This window comes from Pelophylax lessonae (genome assembly GCF_965119305.1).
Source record: "Pelophylax lessonae genome assembly, chromosome: 4".
In the NCBI taxonomy this organism is placed as follows: domain Eukaryota; kingdom Metazoa; phylum Chordata; class Amphibia; order Anura; family Ranidae; genus Pelophylax; species Pelophylax lessonae.
In genome coordinates, this window is record NC_138771.1 from 591,267,326 (window position 1) to 591,292,339 (window position 25,014).

At 44.8% G+C, this 25,014-nt stretch overlaps 1 protein-coding gene across 1 annotated transcript in view; it reads right to left on the bottom strand.

Moving 5' to 3' along the window:
- The window catches only part of RDH8 (retinol dehydrogenase 8), a gene marked incomplete at its 5' end in the record, with an annotated part of 55,951 nt that overhangs the window by 15,821 nt on the left and 15,116 nt on the right, over window positions 1–25,014 (bottom strand). The window contains 1 exon segment of the mRNA XM_082254903.1: window positions 5,087–5,248. Within this exon segment, the coding sequence (XP_082111029.1) occupies window positions 5,087–5,248 (162 nt within the window).

The window sequence follows — 25,014 nt, forward strand, 5'->3', positions numbered from 1 at the left end:
TTGTTCTTTTTTTTTTATGCAGCCCTATGTCAAACCCCTCTTCCCCAGTAGTGTGCCTTGGGCTCCATTCACATACAGTAAAACCTTGGATTGCGAGCATAATTCGTTCCGGAAGCATGCTTGTAATCCAAAGCACTCTTATATCAAAGCAAATTTTCCCATAAGAAATAATGGAAACTCAGATGATTAGTTCCACACACAATTTAATCATAAATCCTTCAGTTTATAGTCCGTATAAAAAGATTATAGCATTGCGATAGGTTATATAACCATAAAATGTCCATCCACAAATAGCCGCTTCCACAAGGGGATTAGATGCAAAATCCAGCAGGAGCTCCAGAGTATCAAAGAGAAGAGAGGCGCCTCTAAGTGTAGCAATATGGTTCCATTTAATGAAGGTACAACATTTAGCAACTCACAGGGTTGATGAATAAAACAGGCATATCTAAGTATGCAGGCATCCGGGGTAAAGCTGTCCACATAGACTATCTTCTGCACCGCCGGCTGCCAGTCTGTAATCCTGACCGGGAAGACCACCCTGCAGTAAAGAGATCTGAAAGCGAGGGGCAGTATGGAAGGGATGACGTAGATGGCGGTGCGGAGGATGGTCTATGTGGACAGCTTTAGCCTGGATGCCTGCATACTTAGATGTGCCTGTTCCAATCATCAACCATGTGAGTTGCTAAATGTTGTACCTTCATTAAATGTAACCATATTGCTACACTTAGAGGCGCCTCTCTTCTCTTTTATACTCAGCTGTGACTTAAAGCTACTTGTATATCAAGACATCGCTTGTATATCAAGTCAAAATTTATTTGAAAATTTTGCTTGTCTTGCAAAGCACTCTTAAACCAAGTTACTCTTAAACCAAGGTTTTACTGTATTCGCAAATTTGATGCGTTTTGAGCAGCATCCAATTCACATGATGTGAACCGGCAGCTTTCTCTATGGAGCCAGATCACATATATGTGGTGCATTGGTGGTGCGAATTTGCTGAGAATTTAAATAGTTCTGTGCATTTTCTGAGCACTGTGGCGCGATTCAGATGTGAATTCCCGGCACATTAGTTTTGAACACAAATTAAATCCGAAAAAAAAGTGTACCCCCCCCCCCAAAATCCACACCAGGCCATTATCCTAGCATGCACGCCAAAAATTGTTTGAAAAACAGCATAAGGCCCCCCCCCAAATCCATACCAGACCATTATCCGATTATGCAGCCTGGCAGGCCAGAAAAGGGGAGGGACGAGCGAGCAGAGCCCCCCTGCCCCAAAGCACCCCCCTTATGTTGAGGGCATGTGGCCTGGAATGGTTCAGGGGGGGGGTCATTCGTCTGGTATGGATTTTGGGGGGGAAACCATGCCATCTTTTTAAAACATTTTGGTGAGGGATTTACCTTAAAATCTGTACCAGACCCGAAGGGATTGGTACGATTTGGGGGGGGGGGGCACCCCTGCCCTTTGCCCTTTCTTTCACAATTTTTTTTTTGCCGGCAATCTTTTTTTTGTTTACGGGGAACCTGCTGACAGTTGATGAGTCATTCATTGTTAAGGACGCGGTGGCTGGCTTTTTAGCCCCTCCTTAACAACCAGTTAAAGACGCCTGTGGCCACCAGCTCCACAAATTTGCATTCTTTAACTTATCTAAATTGCAGCTGAACCCCTGAACAGCTGCTTTGAAAATTTGCAGTGGAAACTGAGGGGAAATTCGCACCGGACATGTGTAAACCCAGCCTAAAGTGGAATTCCAGTCATACCCTAACTAAGCTTAAATCTACTCCCACCCCTATTTTAAGTCTATTCTATCTACCCTCTAAAAGAAAAGAGACCTATACTTACAGTGCATTGCAAAAGTATTCGGCCCCCTTGAACTTTTCGACCTTTTGCCACATTTCAGGCTTCAAACATAAAGATATAAAACTGAATTTTTTTTAAGAATCAACAACAAGTGGGACACAATCATGAAGTGGAATGAAATTTATTGGATATTTCAAACTTTGTTAACAAATAAAAAACTGAAAAATTGGGCGTGCAAAATTATTCAGCCCCCTTAAGTTAATACTTTGTAACGCCACCTTTTGCTGCGATTACAGCTGTAAGTCGCTTGGGGTATGTCTCTATCAGTTTTGCACATCGAGAGACTGACATTTTTGCCCATTCCTCCTTGCAAAACAGCTCGAGCTCAGTGAGGTTGAATAGAGAGCATTTGTGAACAGCAGTGTTCAGTTCTTTCCACAGATTCTCAATTGGATTCAGGTCTGGACTTTGACTTGGACATTCTAACACCTGGATATGTTTATTTGTGAACCATTTCATTGTAGATTTTTCTTTATGTTTTGGATCATTGTCTTGTTGGAAGACAAATCTCAGTCCCAGTCTCAGGTCTTTTGCAGACTCCATCAGGTTTTCTTCCAGAATGGTCCTGTATTTGGCTCCATCCATCTTTCCATCAATTTTAACCATCTTCCCTGTACCTGCTGAAGAAAAGCAGGCCCAAACCATGATGCTGCCACCACCATGTTTGACAGTGGGGATGGTGTGTTCAGGGTGATGAGCTGTGTTGCTTTTACGCCAAACATAACGTTTTGCATTGTTGCCAAAAAGTTTGATTTTGGTTTCATCTGAGCAGAGCACCTTCTTCCACATGTTTGGTGTGTCTCCCAGGTGGCTTGTTGCAAACTTTAAACTACACTTTTTATGGATATCTTTAAGAAATGGCTTTCTTCTTGCCACTCTTCCATAAAGGCCAGATTTGTGCAGTATACGACTGATTGTTGTCCTATGGACAGAGTCTCCCACCTCAGCTGTAGATCTCTGCAGTTCATCCAGAGTGATCATGGGCCTCTTTGCTGCATCTCTGATCAGTCTTATCCTTGTATGAGCTGAAAGTTTAGAGGGACGGCCAGGTCTTCGTAGACTTGCAGTGGTCTGATACTCCTTCCATTTCAATATTATCGCTTGCACAGTGCTCCTTGGGATGTTTAAAGCTTGGGAAATCTTTTTGTATCCAAATCCGGTTTTAAACTTCTCCACAACAGTATCTTGGACCTGCCTGGTGTGTTCCTTGTTCTTCATGATCCTCTCTGCGCTTTAAACGGACCTCTGAGACTATCACAGTGCAGGTGCATTTATACGGAGACTTGATTACACACAGGTGGATTCTATTTATCATCATTAGTCATTTAGGTCAACATTGGATCATTCAGAGATCCTCATTGAAATTCTGGAGAGAGTTTGTTGCACTGAAAGTAAAGGGGCTGAATAATTTTGCACGCCCAATTTTTCAGTTTTTTATTTGTTAAACAAAGTTTGAAATATCCAATAAATTTTGTTCCACTTCATGATTGTGTCCTACTTGTTGTTGATTCTTCAAAAAAAAAAAAAATTACAGTTTTATATCTTTATGTTTGAAGCCTGAAATGTGGCAAAAGGTTGAAAAGTTCAAGGGGGTCGAATACTTTTGCAATGCACTGTACCTATTCTGAAGCCGCTCTCGTCCAGTCACATGACCATTTTCAGTGTAGAAGAAGAACAGCCAATGATGGATGCCCCATAGTAAGCCTACGGATGACATCATTACCCAGGCTCTGCAGCCATTGGCACTGCCTCGTCTCTACACTGAGGCCAGAGCTGGGAGCCGATCATGTGACTGGACAAGAGCGGATTCAGAATAGGTAAGTAAAAACATGTTTTCTTTTATTGGGTAGATAAAATAGGCTTAGAAAGGGTGTGGGAGCAGATTTAGGCTTAGTTAGGGTATGACTGTAATTCCATTTTAAGATTGGGACTAGATTGCCATCAGTCCCACTTGCCCCTGCACACTCAAAACTGCAGTTTAGACCAGGGATCTCCAAACTACGGCCCTTCAGCTGTTGCAGAATTACACGTCCCATGAGACATTGTAAAACTCTGGCATTCACAGACATGACTAGGCATGATGGGAATTGTAGTTCCTGAATAACTGGAGAGCCATAGTTTGGAGACCCCTGGCTTAGACTATGGAGTGTCCTTTTTAGAGACACCGTCACCTTGCGCATGCAGGGAAAACGAATAATGTCTGCAAATTCACCCCCTGATGTCCACCAAAGCAACCTATTCTCACCTCACCAGTGTCCACTTGCTTCCCCTCCCTCCATTGCAGGCAGTACTAAAACCACCAGTAGGAGTGACTAGGAAGAGTGATACCATCACTTCCTTGGTCATGTGAAAGTACTCAAGCCAACAATTGGGTCCTAGAGCCAAGCAAAATTCACCGGGACAGAAGTAACATGCTCCACCATACTCAGAAGTCCCCGGTAATAACATGGAGCAGCAGGACAGCACTGGCAAGGTGAGTATAAGGGATATAGGAAAGAGGGGTGGGTGGGTGATCTACATTAGCAAGGTGATGGTGTCTCTTTAAAGCGGTAGTATACCGCTTTTTTTGACTTTTAACTACAGGTAAGCCTATAATAAGGCTTACCTGTAGGTACAATTAATATCTCCTAAACCTGCACGGTTTAGGAGATATTACCACTGCATGCAGCCGCTGACGAGTGCGGCGCATGCGTTCTGAAGGTCCGGCGGACCTTCAGAGTTCCTTGCCGAGAATTGCTGGAAAATTACTCCCGCGCTCATGCGCGGGAGTGACGTCATCGCGGCTCCGGCCACTCACAGCGCCGGAGCCGCGGAACCCGGAAGAGACGCCGTGGAATCATGTCCGCTCCCACAACGGTGTCCGGGGGTCCGTGCCGGGGCTTCGTTCTAAGGTGAGTAATTCATAATGAGCTAGTATGCGATGCATACTAGCTCATTATGCCTTTGTCTTGCAGGTTTTTTCTTTTTTTTTTATTAGAGTATACTACTGTTTTAAACTAGAAAGAAATGCAAACAAATTGAACATCTGTTCTTGATGGAGATAAATGTCATACCAAAAAGTGTAGGCATGGAAAATTTGGATAATAAAAATATCTCAAATCCATGTATAAATTTCTCACAGTTTGATCTGTTATGACCTCTACCTGATGTACTCTGCATTGGTCTTATTTAATCTCCTCCGAAACCCTATAATTTTGATTATGCACAGTGTTTCCTGAGACATCTCCCCACCTAGAATGTCCACCGTCTGACCAGGCAAGGCAGCCAGACACTTCTTCACAGAGTCTTCACTGGTCACATCCAGCTGTCTGATCTCCAGTGTTTTATTGAGATGTTGTCCAGCTTCTTCCTCCAGCTTGCCACTCTTCCGCAAATCCCTCATGGTGGCGAAGACTACATGGAGAAGAGCACAAATCTGAATCAATGTTAACAGATGAAAAGATCATATTGAAATGCCATACTACTAGACCATTTATGGGCTTTAAATTGTGTGACCACATTTTATCTGCAGTTTCTTTTAATACACCTGTCATGAAAGAACTATATAGGTTGCCGTTGCTGACCTTGCTTTTTAAACAACAATCTTTATGTCGTAAAGCGTTTGTTACCCAAAAAAAAAAAAAAAAACAGATCCTGTTCCCTTAAAGCATGTTATGCAGCACAGTGCTTGTGCTGTGTAATTTGCACCCTGTATCACCTAAAAACCTGGCTGATCCTGCCAGTTTCTATCCTCCCCTCTGTACACTGACCACGGTGTATCATGGCTATGGCTACTGAGCCCTGACACCGTGGTCAGTGTACGTGTCTCCGTCATCCACAGCCATGCTCTCTGTCTCGTGTTTCCTCCTCCCCCCTCCCCTCCCTGCCTGTATGTGTGTCAGCGCCTGCCCTTCCACTCCAGCTGCTTTCATATTTAATATAATATAATCCCATCCACTCTGCACACTAAAGCGGAGTTCCAGCCATTTACTCACCTGTCCAACGGTCCAGCGATGCGGCCGCCGGAAGCCTCGATCCTCTCCCTCGGCGCCGGCATCACTGCTGTGGGCACCCGGCTGTTACAGTTTGCAGCTTCACAGCCGGGTACCCACTGCGCATGCGCGAGTCGCGCTGCGCGCCGTGATTGGCCGGCAATCTTCTGGGACCTCTGACGTGTCCCAGAAGATTGCAGGGAGGGAGGGGGAAAGGAGAACTTCCGCTCAGGGCTCCGCGGCGCTCCGAGCGGAAGTGGGAGCGGGTACCTGTCAAAACTAGGTACCCGCTCCCCCCCCAAAAAAATGACATGCCAAATGTGGCATGTCGGGGGGTCAGGACTCCCTAAAGCGCAAGTTCCACTTTTGGGTGGAACTCCGCTTAAGTGCTCCTGTGCCTGTCTTATAGAAAAAATATGCTGATCTGTAGCTATATCAGAGCGGCTCCCAGCGATCACGTGACCGCTTGGCTCTCCCTCTCCTCTCTTCCCCTCCTCTCTGGCTGATGTCAGCGGCAGTGCTCGGCCCCGCCCACTGGAGCTGTCAGTCAGGCAGAGAAGAGAGCTGAAGGGTCAGCTGATCGCTGTGAGCTGCTCTGATATAGGTACAGATCTGCATATTTTTTTTATAAGACACAGGGACACTTCGTGTTCTATTACAGAGGGGATTAGATTATTTTATAGTAGTGGCTTAATAACCACTTTAAAAAATTAGGATTAGCCTCCCATTTAATTTTTAATTTCCAGTAGATATATGGCACTGGCAAGATACAACACTTTATTGCATTTTACACATGTCATATAGGTGACCATGCTCATAGTACTAAGCACACAGATTTCAGAACCATACATACACTACATTGTCAAAAGTATTGGGACGCCTGCCTTTACACACACGTGAACTTTAATGACATCCCAGTTTTAGTCTGCAGGGTTCAATCCTTTGCAGCTATAACAGCTTCAACTCTTCTGGGAAGGCTGTCCACAAGGTTTAGGAGTGTGTCTATGGGAATATGTGACCATTCTTCCAGAAGCACATTTGTGAGGTCAGGCACTGATGTGGACAAGTCGGCCTGGCTTGCATTCTCTGCTCTAATTTATCCCAAAGGTGTTCTATCAGGTTAAGGGGCAGGCCAGTCAAGTTCCTCCAACCCAAACTCACTCATCCATGTCTTTATTGACCTTGTTTTGTGCACTGGTCCAAATCATTTGGTGGATTATGGTGTGGGGTTGTTTTTCAGAGGTTGGGCTTGTCCCTTTAGTTGCAGTGAAGGGAACTCTTAACCACTTGCCGACCGCCGCACGACTATCTACGTCGGCGGTCAGCCCCTCACAGGCAAACTAACGTAGGGCTACGTTGTTTGCTTGTGAGGGTCTAGGGAGCGAGCGCGCGCCCCCCGGGGCGCGCTCCCGCTCCCGCGTGGTCACGGACCCCCCCGCGCGTGTGACCAGCGGACCCGATGTCCGCCGGTCACTCGGCGATCGGCGGGGGAGAGGGAGAATGTCAGGCAGCTTGTGTAAACAAACTGCCTGTCATTCTCCTCGCTGCAAAGACACTGATAAAACGGATCTGGTATGTAGATCCGTTGATCAGTGTCCTTACAGCTAGAGCCACAGCCAATCACAGTAGAAACCACGCCCCTAGGGACACACACAGCCCCTCCCTTCCAAATAAAGTTAACCCCTTCACTACCAGTGTATTTTTACAGTAACAGTGCATATGTATAGCACTGATTACTGTAGAAATGTCACTGGTAACCCCAAAAGTGTCAAAAATGTCAGTCAAGGGTCCGATCTGTCCGCCGCAATGTCGCAGTACCGCAAAAAAAATCGCAGATCGCCGCCATTACGCGTTAAAAAAAAAAACAACAAAAATGACAAAAATCTTTCCCTTTGTTAGTAAACGCGATAACTTTTGCGCAAACCAATCAAAATACGCTTTTTGCGATTTTTTTTACCAAACATAGGTAGCATAAAATAAATTGGCCGAAAATTTTTAAAAATTTTGATTTTTACATTTTTTTTTGGGGGAATTTCATATAAAAAAATGTGAAAAATATTGCTATTTTTGCAAAATTGACGCTCTTTCTTTGTTTATAGCGCGTGATCAAAAAATCGCACAGGTGATCAAATACCACCAAAAGAAAGCTCTGTTTGTGGGAAAAAAAGGACGTCAAATTCGTTTAGGTACAGCGTCGCACGACCGCGCAATTGTGCGTTAAATTCACGCAGTGCCGAATCGCAAAATACCCCCTGGTCGGAATGGGGGTAAAATCTTCCGGGGCTTAAGTGGTTAAGGCGTCAGCATACCAAGACATTTTGGACAATTTTGTGCTCTCAACTTTGTGGGAACAGTTTGGGGATGACCCCTTCCTGTTCAGACATGACTGCGCACCAGTGCACAAAGCAAGGTCCATAAAGACATGGATGAGGAAGTTTGGGGTGGAGGAACTTGACTGGTCTGCACAGAGTCCTGACTTCAACCCGATAGAACACCTTTGGGATGAATTAGAGCGGAGACTGTGAGCTAGGCCTTCTCATCCAACATTAGTGCCTAACCTCACAAATGCGCTTCTGGAAGAATGGTCAAACATTCCCATAGACACACTCCTAAACCTTGTGGACAGCCTTCTCAGAAGAGTTGAAGCTGTTATAGCTGCAAAGGATGGGCCAACTGAATATTGGACCCTACGGACTAAGACTGGGACTAAAGAGGTTGTAAACCCAATTTTTTTTTTACACCGAAAGAGAAACACATAATGAGCTAGTATGCATCGAAATACTTACCTTTGAATGAGCCCCCGCCGTGCCGCCCGTTTACTTGTATGACGGGCGACATCTTCAGTCGCCTGTCTTCCGGGATCGCGGGATCCAGCCATCTGATTGGCCAGAGCCGCGGTGACGTCACTCCCGCGCACGTGCGCGGGAGCCGACGGTCACGGCACGGGGCTCTGAAGGAACGGCACCAGCGGCCGTTCCTTCAGAGCGGATGCGCCAGTGATGTCACTGGCTGCATGTAAGGTAAATATCTCCTAAACGGTACATGTTTAGGAGATATTTACAGTACCTATAGGTAAGCCTTATCATAGGCTTACCTATAGGTACAAGTGTCAGAGGAGGGTTTACTTCCTCTTTAATACTTTTGACATTGATATTTACATAAATCCTTACAAGTGGAGAGCCCATTGCTTGCCTCAGGGCTCTAGAGAGGAGTACTGAGACATGGTGCTATGATGTTTTCAGGAAGCCATGTACACCTCCCTGCCAGCCCACCTCTGGTAGGATTTGAACCTGAGGTCCAGCATTACAAGGAAGGTGCACCAACAATTTAGCCAACATGCCATGTTTTCATAAAAAAGACTCTTCCAGTCTTTACAATGTTTTACCCATAGTACCCTGCTAGAGATGAACTATGATACTCACTTCTCCAACCACCCGCGTCTCTTACCTTCTCTTCTATTCCAGCCCTTCAGCCTACATAAGACTCTTCGGCATTTAACTCTCCTGGATAGACGCCTTTGTCTCCTGCTGCATGCTATCCCACTTTCCTCTCGTTCGTACATCACTACCGTGCTTTAATAACGTAAAGCTCATAAAGGAAGGGATTGAATGCTGAAAACACTGATGGAGTCTGCAGTGCTGGAATGGAGGGGAGGTAGGAGACACGGGCCACTGAGCTGACTGTAAAAGCTCATGTTCTGTGCCACATTCATGTTTTTTTTTTTATGTCTTGTATTAAACTGCATTGGATTATCATTTTTCTGTAGTTTGCTGACATCTAGTGGCAGTTTTTGGCCACTTCAACTTGTTTACTAATGCAATGTTGGTATCTTCCTCTGTCTTCCCCTCCTGTTTAGGGTTAGTTAGTTTAGTCTTAGCTAGATCCTCCCCACTTCTCCCATGTTGCCTAGGATAGTCAATGTCTTCTTATCATCTTACACTTCAAAAGACTGGAAAACATCCTCTGCAATTAGCTGAAGTAAAATTGTGTTTGATTCCAGGTCTGTGTCTTTTGGAAGAGTTAAGCTTCCTGTGGATGGTGCCAAGTCAGCAGGTAACTATACTGTCTGGACAGACTGGGCCTAAAGGAGGTATGTCAATGTATAAAGTGGCATTTGAAACAGATATATTTAACCACTTTACCACCGGAGGATTTTGCTGTCTTACGTCTGGGCCACTTTTTGCGATTCGGCACTGTGCGACTTTAACGGACAATTGCGCAGTCATGCGATGCCGTACCCAAACAAAATTTACGTCCTTTTTTTCCCCACAAACAGAGCTTTCTTTTGGTGGTATTTGATCACCTGTGTGATTTTTACTTTTTGCGCTATAAACAAAAAAGAGCGTTTATTTTGAAAAAATAACAATATTTTTCACATTTTTTTATATGAAATTCCCCCCAAAAAAATGTAAAAATTAAATTTGTTTTTTAATTTTTTGTTTTCTGCTACCTATGTTTTGGTAAAAAAAAAAATCACAATAAGCTTATTTTGATTGGTTTGCGCAAAAGTTATTGCGTTTACTAACTAAGGGAAAGATTTCTGTCATTTTTGGTGTTTTTTTTTAACGAGTAATGGCGGCGATCTGCGATTTTTTGTTGCGGGACTGCGACATTGCGGCGGACAGATCGGACCCTTGACTGACATTTTTGACACTTTTGGGGGTACCAGTGACATTACTGCAGTAATCAGTGCTATATATATGCACTGTTACTGTAAAAATGACACTGGCAGGGAAGGGGTTAATTTTATTGGAGAGGGAGGGGTTAATGTATGCCTGGTGCTTACTGACGTGTGTGCTATGCTGAACCCTGCAATCTGTCACTCCCTGTCACTTAGGAGATCCGCCTGCTCTGTTTACACAGGCGGGCGGATCTCCAAACTAGATTCCCTGACGATCGGGGAAGAGCAGCGGCGATCGCCGCCGCTCCTCCCCTGGCCCAACTCCCGCTGGGACTGAACACAGCGGGAGCGCCGCCTACAGGGGGAGGAGTCTAGCGACATAGTACTACGTCACTAGACGATAACGAGCCACGTTGCTGCAGTAGCAGCAACGTGAGCAGACGGCAAGTGGTTAAGGGAACGTTGGGTGCAATTTTTTTTAGAGACTGATAGATCCTCTGTAAGCCCCTATTCACATTAGTGCAATTCCTTCTGTGACTACTGCTGTGCTGCAATGTAGGACAATGGAATTCACATTATTCACATTAGTACCTATTCACATCAATGTAATATGATGCAATGCTTCTTTTGGTGGAGTACAGCGCACGTTGGGTTCAATAGACTTCAGTGTGCATGCATGAAAAACATATGTACATGTGTGAGTTTTTGGCAAGGTTTTGTGTTTGGCAACGAGTCTTCGCCTACAAAAAATACATGAAACATAAAAACTTGCAAACGTGAGCTATAAAACGTACTGAAAAATGATTATGTAGCGTCACTAGTGTTATCCAAGGTGCATCTAAAGCAAAAGTAGAAATACATTAACCACGTTAAGACCGGAAGGATTTGCCTCCTTCCTTAGAAGGCCCTATTTTGGGATTCGGCACTGCGTTACTTTTACGAACAATTGCGCAGTCATGCGATGCTGTACCCAAATAAAATTGATGTCCTTTTTTTCCACAAATAGAGCTTTCTTTTTGTGGTATTTGATCACCTTTGACCACCTATGCGATTTTTATTTTTTGCGCTATAAACAAAAAAAGTGACAATTTTGAAAAAAAAAAAAATATATTTTTCATATTCTGTTATATAACATTCCCCAAAAAAAAAAAAAATTATCATTTTAGATCAATTTGTTTTCTGCTACATATTTTTGGTAAGAAAAACGCAATAAAAGTATTTTGCTTGGTTTGCGCAAAAGTTATTGTGTCTACTAACTACTGGAAAGACTGATATAATTTTTATTGTTTTTTTTTTACTAATAATGGCGGCGATCTGCGATTTTTTGCGGGACTGCGATATTGCGGCAGACAGATCAGACCCCTAACTGACATTTGTGACACTTTTGGGTGACCAGTGACATTACTAAAGTAATCAGTGCTAAAAATATGCACTGTTACTGTAATAATGCCATTGGCAGGGAAGGGGTTAACCTTATGGGTGATCAAGGGGTTAAATGTGAGCCTAGGGGAGTGATTCTAACTGTGGGGGTGTGGCTTCTGAAATGACCATAGAGACATGTGATCATTCAAGGGAGAAGAACGGTCAGCTGTGTTTACGACAGCTGACCTTTCTTCCCTCTCAGCGGGGAGCGATCGCGGGTGTCAGGCGGCAATCAGAGCTGCCTGACCCGAGCATCGGCTTCCCCACTGCCCAGTGGGGGCGGGAGTGCTGCGCCGGCGGCGCAAGCTCGCCCCCTAGCTTCCCGCGCGCGACCGACGTAGGTCTATGTCGGTTTGCGCAGGAGAGCCCCCCTGCCACAATAAAAAGGCGGCAGGTGGTCGGAAAGCGGTTAAAGGTTAAGGTTTAACCACTTGCTGACCACCCTCCGCATATATACTGTGGCAATCTGGCTTGGCTGCACGAATTAATGTATTGGTATTGGTACGTCGGTCGCGGGAGTGGTGCTGGGGAGCAAGCGCGGGCCGCCACGGGTAAACACAGTAAAACACAGCTGACTATTGTACTCTCTAAAATTATCACAGAGCGCCTGTGATCCTTCTATATAGGATCACAGGTCTCTGTGCTCATTTCACAAGTCACTCCCACACACAGTTAGAAAACACTCCCCTAGGCTCACAATGAACCCTTTCATCAAGCCTGGATTAACCCCTTCCATGCCAGTGTCATTACAGTAACAGTGCATATTTTTAGCGCTGATTACTGTAGTAATATCACTGGTCCCCCCAAAAGTGTCAAAAATGTCAGTTAGGGGTCTGATCTGTCCACCGCAATGTTGCAGTCCAGCTAAAAATTGCAGATCGCCGCCATTACTAGAAAAAAATAAATGAATAAAAATTACATAAATATTTCCCCTAGTTTGTAGACGCAATAACTTTTGCGCAAACCAATCAAAATACGCTTATTGCGATTTTTTCAACAAAAATATGTAGCAGAATACAAATTGGCCTAAAATGATGAAAAAATAGATTTTTATTTTTTGGGGGGAATGTTATATAGCAGAATGTGAAAAATATTGTTTTTTTTTCAAAATTGTCTTTTTTTTTTCCTTTATAGCGCAAAAAATAAAAATTGCAGAGGTGATCAAATACCACCAAAAGAAAGCTCTATTTGTGGGAAAAAAAAAGGACATCAATTTTATTTAGGTACAGCGTTGTAAGGCCGCGCACTTGTCAGTTAAAGTAAATTGCAAAAAATGGCCTGGTCATTAAGGGTGCAAATCCTTCCGGTCCAGAATTGGTAATAAAATAAGTAAATAAAAAAATATATATTTTAAAAGCCCCCTGCCTCCACATACATGCACATATAAATATAAAATGTACGTAAATGTGTACATAAATGACAATTGCCCAACATATTAGACACGTGCGGTTCGTTTTGTTCCGAATAAATATTCAGACTCGTTTTTCATTATTTGGAGATTCCGATATGTCCGAATATCCGAATTACAGAATAAACAAAGTTTACTGAATGCTCCGAATAACTGAACACAATTCGTCCAAATTTCCAAAATTCAAATTGAAATGCGAATCAAATTCTACAACGAGTTTCATTTGAATTCGAACTGTAAACTTATTTCTGATATCAAAGACTGCGTGTGTATTGAAGTACCATTTCGAAATAATGCTGTTTTTATTAAGCCCAGGTGAGTTGAAGAGTCATTGTAGTCATTTGATGAAGATTTTTCTTTTGTTTGTTCACTTTGCCACATTCGAATCCAAAAAAAAAAGTAAAATTATCAATTCAACCGATTCAAAATGTATCGATTCGAACGTTTCATATAAAAAAATAAACGGTAAATTCAAAGAAAATTCATAAAAGACATAAAACGAATTGCGAATATGAATTCCGAATACAAATTTAACAAATTTAACAAAACTAAATACTAGATTAATGAATCTAAACGAAACAAAACAAATGTTTTCGTCATGCACATGTCTACAACATATTATGGCTATGTTTCACAGGCGCTCGGAATGTTAAGGCTTGATGTACACTATATTGTCAAAAGTATTGGGACACCTGCCTTTACCCTCACATGAACATTAATGGCATCCCAGTCTTAAGACTCATACACACGATCAGATTATCGAACGATCTGTCGTCCGTTTTTTGTTGCATGCTGGTCTCATGTGGAAAGTGAAGAGGTTACTTTCATACGAAAATTCTCGTACGACAGAATTCAACTTCAGAAGTGATGTCATGTGCTGGATTGTTTTGTATGTGTTCTTTCTTTTCTTAGCATGCCTAGTCTTGCTCTTACGATTTTTTCCGGAAGAAAACTGTACTAATTAATAGGGATGATCGAACGGTTCGGGTCGACCATCGATTCGACCCGAACATTGGATGTTCGATATTCGGCCGAATACCGAACTTTTTGCGGCAAAAGTTCGGTATTCGGCCACCAGAACCGCCCAAAATGCACTGGGACAGGAACTGGGCTTTAAAAGCCCGTGATTGGCCCAGAAACGTCTGCAAAAGCCAATGAGGGGGCAGGAGTCTCCTAGGAACGTGATTGGAGTGACTACGGGGACCAGAGGCCAATCAGGAGTGAATACGCCCCACACTATATAAGATGGCCCCGCCTAACCCCTAGCACAGTTATCCAGAGCCTGTTGAAGAGAGTTGAAGCAGTTCTGTCTGACTCCTGCTTGCTACACTACATTTCCTACATATCGAGTGGTTCTAAAGCTCCATATAGCAGAATTGTATTTAGCTTACAGCCAGTGTAGTTAGATACAGCGATTGTGCTGGTTCTTAGAGTTACAAAAAAAAAAAAAAAAAAAAACTTAAGGGACAGTGTCAGTCTTCTGTTGTATGGAGCTTTCTATTTAGTGGAAAGGGATATCTAGTGTAGTTAGGGAACTTTGTACTACATTAGTTAGATTTGAAAATTTAGTTTCTGTAGGGAAAGTGTGAGGGTTCTGTTTAGTGAGCACGTGGCACAGTGCTGCTCTATCACAGCAGGTATACGTGCTTGCTAGGCAGCAAAATACAGTGACAACTTAACGCCTGTTGTTCAAAGCGTTAGGTGCACTGTACAAAAGCCTTTGCAACTGTGCGTGACACGCAACTGCTGTGCTGTATCCAGCGACAACTGTGGGTCGCATAGCAGTGTGCGTTTTTCACCGCACACAGTTGCCAACGCATCAGTGACAACCTAACGCCTGTTGTTCAAAGCGTTAGGTCCACTGTGCAAAAGGCTTTGCTACTGTGCGTGACACATCTGCTGTGCTGTATCCAGCGACAACTGTGGGTCGCATAGCAGTGTGCGTTTTTCACCGCACACAGTTGCCAACGCATCAGTGACAACCTAACGCCTGTTGTTCAAAGCGTTAGGTCCACTGTGCAAAAGGCTTTGCTACTGTGCGTGACACATCTGCTGTGCTGTATCCAGCGACAACTGTGGGTCGCATAGCAGTGTGCGTTTTTCACCGCACACAGTTGCCAACGCATCAGTGAGAAATATGCCTGGTAGACCAAGAAAAGGCATACGTGGCCCTGCTGCGGAAAGGGGCACAGCTTCTAGGGTGTCTAGAGGCAGGGGTGGACGTGGTGGTCAGTCCTCAGCCAGGCCACCATTTGGATTGTTCTCCGGCAGTGGCCAAGCTATACGTCCACAGTATGTACAGGAGGTGGTGGACTATATGAACAAACCCTCATCATCGGCATCATCTGCAACTACAGTGACCCAGGCAGAGAAAAGTGGTCAGTCTTCTGCAGTTGTCAGAACAAATACAGATGAGTCCATGTCCACCTCATGTCCTCCCTTAGACCCAATTTCAGACATGGCAGAGGAGTCAGCTGAGCTGTTTGACCACAGTGTCGGCCATCTACTCCAGCCTGATGCTCAGTCCTTTATGGAGTCTGATGTTGGGTCTGAGTTTGAGGAGGAGGCAGAGCAAACAAGAGGGGAGAGCAGACGGCCCGCTCCATCTAAGGCCGCACCTGTTGTCTCCCAGGCCAGGCCTGATGCTCAGTCTTTGATAGAATCAGATGTTGGGTCTGAGGTTGAGGAGGAGGCAGAGCAAACAAGAGGGGAGAGCAGACGGCCCGCTCCATCTAAGGCCGCACCTGTTGTCTCCCAGGCCAGGCCTGATGCTCAGTCTTTGATGGAGTCAGATGTTGGGTCTGAGGTTGAGGAGGAGGCAGAGCAAGCAAGAGGGGAGAGCAGACGGCCCACTCCATCTAAGGCCGCACCTGTTGTCTCCCGGGCCACTATACACACCTCATCTTGCTGGGCCTTTTTTGAGACATCCCATGCAGATAAAACAGTTGCGATCTGCAAGATTTGTAAGAAGGGTATAAAACGTGGCAAAAATGTCAACCACCTGGGTACAAGCTGCCTAAACAGGCATTTGACAACCCACCACTCGGCCCGTTGGCAGGAGCATTTAAAGAACCCACAAAAGGGCCAAAGATTGGTCAGTCGGCCTCCTAGTTCTCCTCGCGCTCCTCCTCATGCTCCATCTGCTCCACCTGCTCCACCTGCACATCAGTCTGTTCCTGGCCCTGCTATAGTCACTCGTCACCTGTTGGCAGCCTCCACTGGCAGGGATGATGATATAGCAGGCAGTGTCGCATCTACCTCCAGCACACCACCAGCTGTATCATCTAGACGCCAAATTTCGATTCCACACATGCTGGAACGAAAAAAAATGTATACTCCCCGCCACCCACATGCCCAGCGTCTAAACAGTAGTTTGGCTAAACTACTGGCTCTGCAACTATTACCATTTAACCTGGTAGAGTCTGCTCCCTTCCGTGACTTCGCAAAATGTGCAGTTCCACAGTGGCAGGTGCCAAGTCGGCATTACTTTTCCCGTAAGGCCCTGCCATCCCTATACCAACATGTGGAAGGCAATGTAGTGTCGTCCCTGGCCAAGTCAGTCAGCCGTAAGATACACTTGACGGCTGACACTTGGTCAAGCAAACATGGGCAGGGACGGTACATTTCTGTCACTGCTCACTGGGTGACACTGCTTGCCAGTGGAAGGGATTGTAGCCAGGGCTCGGTGCTGCAGCCAGTGTTGCCCCCACGTCTGCAAACAGCTGGTGGTGTCGCTGATCCGGGTAGATCGATCACTTCTACCCCCTCCTGCTCCTCCTCCTCTACCTCCTCCATGCCCTCCTCTGCAGAATGGTCCTTTGAATATGATGAGGTACCACGTAAACGTTCAAAGGGCTATTCTATGTCTCAGGCCAAAAGGTGTCACGCAGTGCTGCAGCTTGTGTGTCTAGGGGACAGGCAGCACACTGCCCCTCAGATTCTTGGGGCTCTGCAGGCACAGGCCCAGAGGTGGTTGACACCACGCCAGCTGCAGCCAGGGATGGTGGTTACTGATAATGGGTCAAACCTCCTGGCCGCCCTTCGTCAGGGAAAGTTAACCCATGTGCCATGCCTGGCGCATGTCCTGAATCTCGTGGTACAGCGGTTTTTGAACTCGTACCCGGGAATGCAGGATGTGCTAAGGATGGCAAGAAGGGTGTGCAGTCACTTCAGGCGGTCGTACAGTGCCACTGCACGTTTGGCCGAAGTGCAGCGCGAGTTTCACCTGCCGGTACACCGCCTTATCTGTGACATGCCCACCCGCTGGAACTCCACCTTGGCTATGCTGCAGCGCCTGTACACGCAGCAGAGGGCCCTCAATGAATACCTATGCGAGTACGGCACCAGCACTGGCTCTGCGCGCCTGGGCTTCTTTTCACCACGGCAGTGGCTTTTGATTAAGGATGCATGCGCTGTCCTCTCGCCATTTGAGGAGGCCACAAGGATGGTCAGCCGGGACAGCGCATGCATCAGTGACACCCTACCGGTACTGTTTTTGTTGGAGCACACTCTGCGTGGCATTATGGACAGGGCACTGGAGGCAGAGCAGCAGGAGGAAGAGGAGGACTTCCTTGCCTCTCAAGGCCCCCTTTATCCTGAGAATCCTGACCCCATTATGCCTAGCTCCCAGAGGCCCGAGCAGGATCCAGGGGTGGAAGAGGAGGAGGAGGACGATTCTGCGGGAACTTTTGCAGGGTTTGAGGAGGAGGAGGAGGAAGACATGCGGCAATCTGCAAGGCCTAGTTTGACTCCCTCGGGACACTTTGAAGTAGTACGTGGCTGGGAGGAGGAGGAGCCCGTTGAAGATAATGTCGTTATGAGTGACCCCGAGGAGTCAGCTTCTCAGGCCTTCGCTAATTTGCGACGCATGGGAAACATCATGCTCCAGAGCCTGCGAAAGGACCCCAGAATCAAGGCCATTAAAGAGACTAACCACTATTGGTTGGCCACCCTACTTGACCCCCGGTACAAGTGTAAAGTCTCGGAGCTTTTCCCATCCACCCATAGAGTCCACAGGATCAAATCCCTTGAGGACAGTCTCAAGAGGAATCTGGTGAACATGTTCCCCGACTCCCGTAGGGTGCAGGGGCGGGGACAACCTACCATGGATTCTACTGGTGGTCACGAGAGGAGCGTTGGAGAAGGCGTGCGGTTGACGGATGCCTTTCGGTCTTTTTTTAGTCCTCACCGCCCAGGCCTCTCAGCTGCCACATCGCATCGACACCGTCTGCATCACATGGTGGACGATTACGTGAGGGCACAAAGTGACACAGAGGGCTTTTCATGTGACAAATCCGATCCACTGGCATACTGGGTCTTAAGATTAGACCACTGGCCAGAACTGGCCCAGTATGCCATGGAGTTGTTGGCCTGCCCTGCTTCCAGTGTCCTATCGGAACGGGCATTCAGCGCAGCAGGAGGATTCGTCACAGACCATCGAACTAGACTCTCCACCGACTCAGTCGACCGTTTGGCATTCATTAAGATGAATCAGTCGTGGATATCAAGCTTTGATGCACCTGATGCAGACCTTGTAGACTAGGCTATCGTTGTGATGTGGCAGTTGAGCCTCAGTTTAAGCCTGGACCATGGTGCCACCCTCAAACCCTCCTCTCATTCTCTTTACGTTCATAGAACCTCATTTTGGTTATGACAAAAACGACAATGTTTGCGCACCTGTTCCACAGGTGCACACCTTTACAATTTTTGGGCCTCCTTCAACACCAGCTCTTTGGGGTTAAGGTGGGGAGGCTATGCTAAAACAAAAACGACAATGTTTGCGCACCTGTTCCACAGGTGCACACCTTTACAATTTTTGGGCCTCCTTCAACACCAGCTCTTTGGGGTTAAGGTGGGGAGGCTATGCTAAAACAAAAACGACAATGTTTGAGCACCTGTTCCACAGGTGCACACCTTTACAATTTTTGGGCCTCCTTCAACACCAGCTCTTTGGGGTTAAGGTGGGGAGGCTATGCTAAACAAAAACTACCATGTTTGTGAACCTGTTCCACAGGTGCACACCTTTACAATTTTTGGGCCTCCTTCAAAGCCAGCTCTTTGGGGTTATGGTGGGGAGGCTCCGCCAACACCAAAACTACCATGTTTGCGCACCTGTTCCACAGGTGCACACCTTCATAATTTTTACGCCTTCTTCAACACCAGCTCTTTGGGCTTACAGTGGTATGGCTCCGCCAACACCCAAACAACAATTTTTGCGCACCTGTCACACAGATGCATATCATTGTAATTTTTTTCCTTACAAAGGCAATTATTGCTTTCATTACCAGCACTTTCATAGGGATATGGTGTCAAGGCATCGTCTGCACCACCAAATGCCCAATTTTTAAGCATCCTTTACTTCTATTCAAAGTCAAGAGACAACAGTATTCATCCAAAACATCTCTAATCTTGTTCACTCTGCACTACATTGTGGCCCCTACCCCTAACCCTCAATGTATCCGTGCATATATGTCTGTTTCTTGTGAGATTTCAAGTTAAAGTGCACCAAACACCATTTTACATGAAATAAAGTGCAATTACATACATCTTTGGACTTCTTGAAACATTTGGTAATAAAAGCCCCATTGTGGAAATACACCCGTTAATTATATGCACATTTAAAGAGACAGCACCTTTTTCCAAAAAAACCTCTAATCTTGTTCCCAGTGCACTGCATTATGTCCCCATCATACACATTGGCTGAGCCGTTGATTAGGAGCAAAAGAAAGGTGCGGTTAAGCAAAAAAGTCATTTTTGAAGGTTTGGTATGCTGTAATTCTGGTTCTGGACATGCTACAGAGCTGAAACTTCACAGGTACACCTTTTAGAACCCCCAGAAACTAAATCCAAAGAAATCTCTTTTTTTTTTTTTTTTTTTTTAATTTTTTCAATAATTGGCTATCTATCAAAAACGACAATTTTTAAGAACTTTTTTTTGTGTGATTAATAGTCCCTGGGGCATGACCCAGAACCCTAGGCACTTTTTAGGGGCATTTATTGGGTTTTAGGGCTTAAAAATTGTGTTTTTTGATTACAGAAGTTCGGGTCCCATTGATTTCAATGGGGTTCTGAAATCCGAACCGAACTTTCGTGAAGTTCGGGTGTTCTGGTCGAACCGAACTTTTCAAAAGTTCGATCATCCCTACTAATTAAATGAAAATCGGACGTTGTGTTGACATACGATAAAAATTTTATAGGCTGCACATCCAGTTTTTGTCGTACGAAAATCCATAATCAGCTGTCAAAAGCACCATACTAACGATCCGAAAATCGGCAGATTGTTCGTCGGACGAAATTTTCCTTCCGATTTTCGTATAGTGTGTACGGGCCTTTAGTCCGTAGGGTTTAATATTGAGTTGGCCCACCCTTTGCAGCTATAACAGCTTCAACTCTTCTGGGAAGGCTGTCCACAAGGTTTAGGAGTGTGTCTATGGGAATGCAAAAGAAGAGCCGCGCTAAATTGACATATTGAAAATAAATCAAGCTATGAATAGTGAAAAGTGATAGCCGTAAAATGTGCTAGAAATTAAATCATATTGATCAATTACATATATAGCAATAAACAATAGGTAATAATGTCCATGAAAGACAGCAAATTATCTGTTAATATATAGTGTCCATAAAGGAACATTAAAGTCCAATTTAGGGTGCCAGGTGCAAGAAAAGAATCCACCACCAAATCCTGTGACTTCTTCCACAATCAGTGCTGCATGCTGTAGGCACACTAAACGCTTACCAGAACAAAGGTAAATACAGGCATCCAACATATAATGGGAACTCCAATGTGATCCTGCAGGTGGCGTGGTACCTCTCTCTAGATAGTCTATGCAAATCCAGCAGGGAGCCGCGATAGTACACCAGCCAACACTCTAAATCAATGGTCTTCAAACTATGGCCCTCCAGCTGTTCAGGAACTACAATTCCCATCATGCCTAGTCATGTCTGTGAATGTCAGAGTTTTACAATGCCTCATGGGATGTGTAGTTCTGCAACAGCTGGAGGGCCGTAGTTTGAGGATCCCTGCAAATGGTCCCAGCCCGACTCTCCCAAAGGGACATGAAAGAAAAGGGGCCACAATAATGCAATACGTAGGGGACACTTTATTATAAAAAAGGTGAACAACTCACATGTATGTAGAAAACAATAGCGCTATTCTCGGCAGATTCAGCAGAACGCCGCCGCCCGACTTCCGGGTATCACGTGGTGACGTCAGCACGCCCTCCCGACGCGTTTCAGGAAGACGTCATCTATAACGAAACGCGTCGGGGGGGCGTGCTGACGTCACCATGTGATACCCGGAAGTCGGGCGGCGGCGTTCTGCTGAATCTGCCGAGAATAGCGCTATTGTTTTCTACATACATGTGAGTTGTTCACCTTTTTTATAATAAAGTGTCCCCTACGTATTGCACTATTGTGGCCCCTTTTCTTTCAAGTCCCTTTGGGAGAGTCGGGCTGGGACCATTTAGAGTGTTGGCTGGTGTACTATCGCGTATCCCTGCTGGATTTGCATAGACTATCTAGAGAGAGGTACCACGCCACCTGCAGGATCACATTGGAGTTCCCATTATATGTTGGATGCCTGTATTTACCTTTGTTCTGGTAAGCGTTTAGTGTGCCTACAGCATGCAGCACTGATTGTGGAAGAAGTCACAGGATTTGGTGGTGGATTCTTTTCTTCCACCTGGCACCCTAAATTGGACTTTAATGTTCCTTTATGGACACTATATATTAACAGATAATTTGCTGTCTTTCATGGACATTATTACTTATTGTTTATTGCCATATATGTAATTGATCAATATGATTTAATCTCTAGCACATTTTACGGCTATCACTTTTCACTATTCATAGCTTGATTTATTTTCAATATGTCAATTTAGCGAGGCTCTTCTTTTGCATTTACTTTTTGGTGTTTCCCACTACAGCTGCACCTCTTTTCCACATTTGTCATTTTATTGTTTATTCACTTTTTTGTGCTGAGCGCGGTTATTTTTATACACTAGTGTCTATGGGAATGTTTGACCATTCTTCCAGAAGCGCATTTGTGAGGTCAGGCACTGATGTTGGACAAGAAGGCCTGGCTCACAGTCACACTCGCTCATCCATGTCTTTATGGACCTTGTTTTGGAATTTTTATAAATCTAGCCTCTAGTCTGACTATAAATTCATTTTTGCAGCAGGTCTCTTATAATGCTCAGGTCTGATCTTTGGATAGAAATACACAGTCAGTCATTAGGATTATCATATATGGGTACCCGACTCCTGCTGTCAGTATTACAGCACAAGCAGTGATGTGCTCTGCTATGAACCGTGCATCACTTGCAGTATCTGTTATGTTCAGCACCACTTAAAGCGTCTGTAAGAAGCTTCATGATCGTAGGAAATAAGAAGTAAAGCTTCTTAAGGATAAGGAGATTTACTCGGAGCAATAGGTCAGCCTCAAACTCTTTTATAAGCAAATTCTGAAATGCTCAATGGATTGCAATAATGGCTTAATAATATTTCTGGAGATATTTTTGTTTAATCTCCCTCACATGTAAGCTGATGAAGGAAATGGGGCAAGTAACAACATACTGTAACAGTCAGCAGTGCTGGAAATCAGTATGCATACATTTGGATATCAGTATTGGCTCCTGCCTTCACCTATAACTGGCCTTCAAAGCAAGGAGCACATGGAAGGGCAATACATGCAAGACAAAACCAGAAAAATTCCCAGCTCAACTCACTAACCAGTCTGCTAACCAACCAAATTACCTGTCTAACAGTATGCGTTAAAAATAGGGGTTTAGTTATCACACATTTGCAAATGCATGTGTAAGCTGCAGGGCCACTTCATGGCACCCTGTATTACCTGCAGTCCTAACTCCTGTATATCTATGAGAGTCTCCGTGTGGGAGCACACGCATACTGTTAGACAGGTTAATTCGGTTGGTAAGCAGACTGGTTGGTGAGTTGAGCTGGGAATTTTTCTGGTTTTGTTTTGCATAATTACATAGTTAGTGAGGTTGAAAAAAGATTATCTATCTAATAGAGTGCATGTGCTTCCACTGTGGAAACCCTCATAGATTTAGAGGAGTTAGGACTGCAAGTAATACAGGGTGCCGTGAAGTGGCCCTGCAGCTTACACATGCGTTTGCAAATGTGTGCTAACTAAACCCCTGTTTTTAATGCATACTGTTAGACAGGTTAATTGGGTTAGTAAGCAGACTGGTTGGTGAGTTTAGCTGGGAATTTTTCTGGTTTTGTCTTGCATGCATTGGCCTTCCATGTGCTCCTTGCCGTGAAGGCCAGTTATAGGTGAGGGCAGGTGCCATTTTGTTTGTTATTGATGTATACTGGTGAGGGGACACACGGGAGGCCTTTGCTGCCATTGTGCTATGTGCTGGCCGTCCATTGTGCCCCTGTGCCTTTAAGGAGGGTTGGGCTACCTCCAGGCCCACCTTACCCCTATCTATCAATTAGAATGCATGTGCTTCCACTGTGGAGACCCTCATAGATTTTCAGGAGTTAGGGCTGCAGGTAATACAGGGTGCTGTGAAGTGGCCCTGCAGCTTACGCAAGCGTCTGCAAATCTGTGCTAACTAAACCCCTGTTTTTAACGCATACTGTTAGGTTGATTCGGTTGGTTAGCAGGCTGGTTAGTGAGTTGAGCTGGGAATTGTTACATTATAACACCCTCTAAATAAGCTCAGTGCTTCCAAAGTAATTTTTTTTTCTTATTTATGTTCGGTTCACACCAGAAACGCAGGACATTTTTTAACTAAATAAATAGTATACCACTCAAGGTGATCACCCCTTAGCTTCACCACCACTGCACATAGAAAGTGTGCTGGCCTTGTATTCATCAGGAAATGTATAGTAAAAAAAAAGTCTAGATGGCCGCACTCCAATGAAATCACTCAAGGACCAGAAGGTTTTACCCCCTTAATGACCAGGCCATTTTTTTGCGTTATTTTAACTGAAAATTTTACGGCCGTGCGACGCTGTACCCACATAAAAGTAATGTCTTTTTTTTTTTTTTTCCCACAAATAGAGCTTTCTTTTTTTTGGTGGTATTTGATAAGCTGTGCAATTTTTATATTTTGTGCTATAAACAAAAAAGAGCGACAATTCAAAAAAATATATATATATATTTTTTACTTTCTGCTATAAAAAATTCCCAATAAAAAAAATTAAAAAATCTAATTTTTTCATCAATTTAGGCCAATTTGTATTCTGCTACATATTTTTGGTAAGAAAAAATCCCAATAAGTGTATATTGATTGGTTTGAGCAAAAGTTATCGTGTCTACAAACTACGGGAAAGATTTATGTAATTTTTATTTATTTATTTATTTATTTATTACTAGTAATGCGGCGATCAGCGATTTTTAGCGGTGCTGTGACATTGCGGCCGACATTTAACTGACACTTTTGGGGGGACCAGTGACATTACTACTGTAATCAGTGCCACTTAGGTATTTAGGAGCTGTCAGACAGAGGAGCAGGAGGTCAGCGGGAGCGATCATCGGGGCCGGAGGTTTTTTTTCTTTTTTCGGTGCGGCAGTGCAGCGGGCGGCGTGATTGACGATAGATCAACTTCAGGGGACATACTTTTTTATGTTTTTTTATTTTTTAACCACTTTACCCCTAGCCACTGTGCTGCTACTGCGGCACAGTGGCTCGTTATCGTCCAGCGACGTAGACCTACGTCGCTGGACTCCTCCCCCTGTAGGCGGCGCTCGCGCGCCGCCGGAGGC